The 5836-nt window shown below is 42.2% G+C and overlaps 1 protein-coding gene across 1 annotated transcript; it reads left to right on the top strand.

Annotated features, from left to right (window-relative positions):
- Window positions 1–267: 267 nt before the first annotated feature.
- On the top strand, window positions 268–4603 carry LOC108149839 (insulin-like growth factor-binding protein complex acid labile subunit). The gene is made up of 10 exons (XM_017277715.2): window positions 268–456; window positions 526–777; window positions 833–993; window positions 1053–1222; window positions 1281–1883; window positions 1941–2195; window positions 2254–2865; window positions 2923–3017; window positions 3077–3964; window positions 4029–4603. Exons 2-10 carry the CDS (start codon window positions 677–679, stop codon window positions 4423–4425), a joined length of 3282 nt encoding a protein of 1093 aa, XP_017133204.1. The 5' UTR covers window positions 268–456; window positions 526–676; the 3' UTR covers window positions 4426–4603.
- Window positions 4604–5836: the final 1233 nt, after the last annotated feature.

Here is a 5836-nt window from a genome sequence, read left to right on the forward strand (position 1 = left end):
GATGGAACATGGAACATGGCGGGCTGTTGTAATTTTTGAATTTTCGGGCTAATTAGCTCGATAATCAAAAACATTTAAATGTAGAATTATATAGAATAGAAAGAACTAACGATATAAATTGGAAAACAAGTGTATATGTTGAGTTATGAGTTTTGGGACTGGGGGCGGACCGAACTGAATTGAAGGCGATAGTCAAGTGCGATAGTTCGATGCAGGGCTGTCGAATCTATCGATAAAAACAGGCGCCCAAAGTAAAATAAATAAAAACATGTTATTTAAGCGGAATAAAAGGGTAAATCCAACTGGAAGCTGTAATTCACTCTTGGAAACCTTCCCGGACCAAATATAAAGTGAAAAACAACTTCATGGACTGTTTTAACAGCACAAAAGAGAGCGCCAGAAAGAGGCAAAGAGCGGTCAGCAAAACCTGTTGCGCCAGCAGAGTGAAAAGTAAAAGTGAGTAGGAAACCATTTACTTATTTACCTTTGTTCGTTGATAAGCCAAGTAGTATATATTCTGCACAGCTTGAAAAAACCCTATTAAGTCAAGCGGAAAACTCCATAAACAAAGAAGTATAACTTCCAGAAGGCAGCACCCACAAAAGACTTGAGCAACGAACTTGGTTGTGGGCAATGGGCTAAACTAAATTAAAACGCTGACGAAATCCCAAAAACCATGATTCAGCTACGCCTGCGCAGTCTCGTTCTGCTGCAATTTATAGCCTTGGCCAGTTCGGAATATGTATACGGCGAACCCGAGTTCAAGTGCCCCAAAAAGTGAGTTATATTCTTTTAATTATGTATTTCCCTACTAATACTTTGTTCAAAACAGAGCCAAGGCCTTGTACCCCTGCGAATGTGTAAAGGGTAGCGATAATGGTCTATATATACGCTGTGAGAACGTAAATCTGGCCACTTTATCCGTAGCCCTCCAGAATTTGGCCTCTTTTGACATGCCCATCGAGGAGTTGACAATCTACAGGGGACTCTTTGGTGCGTATTTCGACTTAATTATAAAATATTTATATTTAAAATCATATTTCCTTTTCTAGTACGTCTCTATGGACCTCTGTTTGCTCATATTAAGGCGCGCTTGCTGATCATAGAAGAAACTCCGCTGGCCACCATTGAGGATTATGTATTTTACGGGGTTAACAACACTTTGGAGGAAGTGCACCTACTCCGCACAAATCTAAGACAGATAGGACCACTAGGATTTGGAGTAAGCATAACATTTCATACCCAAAACTTGCTTATGTAATCAAAAAATGCCTTTATAGATTCTTAGCAAAACAAAGGAACTTGTAATCGATGGGCATGCCTTTGAGACGCTGCCCAAAGATCTGTTTGCTGGTCAAGAGATCTCCAATTCTCTTGGTGTTATAAGGATGACCAATGGCAACCTGAGTGATCTGCCTGTAGAGACTTTTCAGCCTTTGCGGAAACTGAAAACACTTGACTTGCATGGCAATCAATTGGAGAATCTTAAACGCAATCAGTTTAAGAACCTACGAGAGTTAGAGGTTCTGGATATCAGCCACAACAAGATCAAAAAGTTAGAGTCACAGCACATAGCTGATCTCACAAAGATGGGATGGTGCAACGTTTCTCACAATGCTTTAAACGAACTAAGTCGGGGAACTTTTGCCAGAAACTCGGTCCTAAAAGTCCTGCATTTATCTCACAACAATATTTCTCGACTAGATGCAAATAGTTTCAGAGGAATGCGATTCCTGCGACGTCTTTTCCTAAGCGATAATGTGCTCACAGAGGTTGGACGCGGTACTTTTGGTTCAATACAACGCATTGGCACTATAGATTTGGCACGCAACCAACTGAGGAAGGTCGAATACCAGATGTTTACGCAGATGAACTATGTGGAGGTAAGCATTTAAATGTAATAGATATTTATCTGTATTAATAAAGGCATCTAATTTTAGCTCCTCGACTTAGCGGAGAACAACATCACCACGATTGAGAAGAATTCGTTTAAGGATATTTACCAGGCTGTAATAAACGTCTCGCATAATGCTTTGGAACTAATAGAAACGGCAGCCTTTGAAAACTGTGTGAACATCACGGTTCTTGACTTGTCTTATAATCGTTTGGCCAACTTTTCGCGTCGCAGCTTTGATGAGACTACTTTTGCCACCTACTTTCAGCTGAGCTATAATAACTTCACCAATTTAGCGCAGGTGATACTCCCCTTTTTTTGTATTTTAAAATTTTTACTAATTTTATGTTATCATGCAGATTCCTTTGCAAAACATGACGGGCTTAAAAGTACTGAACGCCTCGCACAACAGCATAACTGATATACCCAAGAACTGTTTTCCGAAACTTTATGAACTGCACACCATTGATGTGTCGCACAATAACATCTCCAGCATATTTAATGGAGTTTTTCAAACCCTGTTCTCGCTACGCTCCATTGATCTAAGTTACAATAGCATGAAGGAGATAAAATCGTCAACTTTTGGCACTTTGCCTACCCTCCTGGAAATGGATCTGAGTCATAATAAACTAGTTTCCGTAGTTCGAGGATCGCTGGCCAAGCTGACCAGCATGCGGCAGCTCTACTTAAATAACAATCAACTGGAAAAGCTATTCCAGTTGCCCATTTCGCTAAATGAACTGCATTTCAGCCACAACAGACTTGCTGAAATACCTGCGGGTACTTGGCCGGTGATGAACTCCTTAATTTACTTGGACTTGAGCCATAATCAGCTCGGTAATAGTCTAAATGGGCAAAGTTTTACGGGTCTGTTGGTGGTGCAACGCTTAAAGCTTCAGAACAATGGCATTACACAGCCGCCAATGGAGGCGGTGTCCGTCATGTCAACGCTGCAGTACTTATATTTGGAGGTGAGTAAATGACTTAAAACTGAAAAAATCAACTTATAAAACCTTATTCCCATTTAGAACAATAATATTACCACCCTGGAGCGCAGTGCCTTTGGCAAACTACCCGTTTTGTTTGAGTTAAATCTGTTTAATAACCAAGTTAGGGATATAAGGTAAATGGATATCTAATATTTAAATATTTTATAACATAAGTATCTTATTAAACGTACAGCAAACGAGCTTTTGAGGGCCTGTTGCAGCTACTCACTTTGAATCTGTCCTCCAACGGAATCCAGCAGCTACAAAATGACATCTTTATTGGCCTGCCCTCATTGCGAACTCTTGATCTGTCCTTCAATTCGCTCTCCAAGTTGGACAACAAGACCAATGGTGTCCTTGACGATTTACTCAGCTTGGAAACCCTGGATTTAAGTCACAATCGTATAAGTTTTGTGACCAAAAAGACCTTTCCATCGCATCAGTACATTCCCTACAATCTGAGGAACCTGAATCTGAGCTACAACCAAATGCCAGTGCTTACCTATGATATTACCTTCGGCACCAAGAAGCTATTCAAATTGGATGTGTCCCATAACCAGATCAACGATCTAAGGAGAGGTGTTCTTTCCAACTTCACTTCACTTCAAAGTCTGGACATGTCCTACAATGAGCTGGCAAATCTGGCATCCGAGGAGCACATCTTTGACCTGCCACAAAACCTAAGCACTTTGGATCTGTCCCACAACCAAATCTACCATCTGCCCTTCGGCAATCTGGTGAAAGTGAACTCCCTGAAATATGTTGATCTAACGAACAATAGCTTGGAGGATGTGCCGGCATCGATAGTGGGCAGCATGCGGAATGGCAGTCAAGTGCTTCTTGCCGGAAATCCACTGCACTGCGCCTGTAATGCCCGTCCTCTGAAGCACTTTATGCTGCAGCAAACGGCCCCCGGTGAGGATTTCCAGGGCATCTACTGCGGCACACCGGCTTTGATCAAGGACAAGCAGCTGCTCTCGCTGGATGATGAGTATCTGCACTGCGCCGAAGACGAGCGGGAGATATACAAGGGCTTTGACTATGAACAGCTTACGGACGTCCGTTTCCGTGAAGTGAAAACGTAAGCAGTTTGTTTGATTATACGGTCTAAGAACAAAGTTACATTTTTTTTTTCCCGCCCACAGCAACAAAGTTGGCCAGCTGACCCTGAGCTGGTATGTATCCGGCACTTCAGACGTCTCCGACTTTCATGTTTACATTCGGAGCACCGGCAATGAGGTGCTACACCAGTCGGACTACGCCTACAACAATCGTACTGCCCAGATTCCAGTAGAGGATCTCGTGGTGCTTGGAGAAGAGAAACTGCGTGGCGCTGAGATTTGCATAGTGTCCAGGGATAGCTACGGCAACACCCGCAAGTGGTTCTCCGGTCAGTGTCAGCAGTTGCCATCGCTCAAGCGTCCCCGTACTTTCTTCTTTGGAAACTTTCAGGTCAGGGGAGGTGTTTCCAAAACCTCCAGCAGTCTACCTCACTGTCTTTTGTATATAATACTCGTTTTGTTTGTTTCCCCGTTGAAGTAAACATCATAATTAATTTAATATTATGTATCTTTTCGAACTTAAAACTATGTTTACATATCGTTTAGTTATTTGTTTATAAAAATATTCTGGTGATGCGAACTACAAAGACACAAATGTAAAATACTAAGACTAACCGTTTTAAGTTCGAATCGATGTGATAAAATGAACCTTTTGAAAAGATCAGCTTGTCTTTGATCCTTGATCCTATTGTTGGCCATGTAAATGCGTTTCTATGGCCATGGCTCACTGTAAGGACACGATGTGCATGTGTTCTGACCTTACAGCTGAACATGTGCGCGACGCCCTATTATCACAGCCGTGCGCACATGTATTTGTTTACTTGGACGCCGCCTCGCGTGAACAGCGCAATTCAGAAAGCGTTGGAACCACAGCCAGCTGATGGCTGATGGCTGATGGCTCAGGCTGGCGGACTTTCATTCAGGGCGAAAACACAAAGGCTGTAATCCGAAGTGCTACTCGGCGCGGCGATTCATTCTCAATTTCGCATCGGCTTCTGCTTTTGCAGCGGGAGCGTGCAAAAGGATGAAAGGACTCGCCTGAGAGCCTGACAAATGCGCACTCGCGCTCTTGGTCGAAAAGGCATGCGAGGATTACACTGGCGGTCATATTTGTTGATGCACCTACAGTTTTGGTGGACCCCTAAAAGTATGCATTGGTTTTTCAAGTTATTTCTTAAGTACTAAAAGTATTTCATTTTTGTTTTCTTTTCAGAGGCTATTAACCGAAATGAAAACTAAATTTTGAAGAAATGCCGATTTGTGTGATGGGAAGTTAAGATCGTTTAATATGTTTATGTGCTTGACAAAATTTCTGTATTTGGAAATGTAAGATTTTAAACCTAAATCTTACCATTAACTGCGGTAAACGATTTATACATGAATTTTAAGGTGAGATGTATGACTTTTTCAGTTTTTTAATTTTAGAGCTACAATTAACAGGACTTAGAAAAACTAGTTTTTTTAATCTAACACTACAAATTTTCCAAAATATTATTTAAACAAATTATTATTTATAACGTATTAGAGTTATGCTTTGATCTTCTCAGATGTTTGGTACCAATTTATTATATTTGTATTATTATAGTGTAGGGCATTTTTAGGGACCCCCACTGTGCCAAAGGACACGAGACACTCAGGACATGTGCACTTTCACTGCCGCGCCACCCACACGCTCTCGGTTTCACTTTGGCCGCAGAAGAATGTGCTTTTGTGCCGTTCGCCTTTGCCATCCTGGCCCCTCAATCCGCCCCCCAAAAAGCCCCTTCTCTGCATTTTTGCCAGGCGACTTTGCCTGTCCTTATCGATTTTCAGCGAATCTCGCAGGCTCGGCCCGACTCGACTGTTTCTGCTACCACGGCGCACGTCAGTGGCATGCGAATCGGAAAGCCAAG

This window comes from Drosophila elegans, unplaced genomic scaffold, assembly GCF_018152505.1.
Source record: "Drosophila elegans isolate 14027-0461.03 unplaced genomic scaffold, ASM1815250v1 contig_183, whole genome shotgun sequence".
Lineage (NCBI taxonomy): Eukaryota > Metazoa > Arthropoda > Insecta > Diptera > Drosophilidae > Drosophila > Drosophila elegans.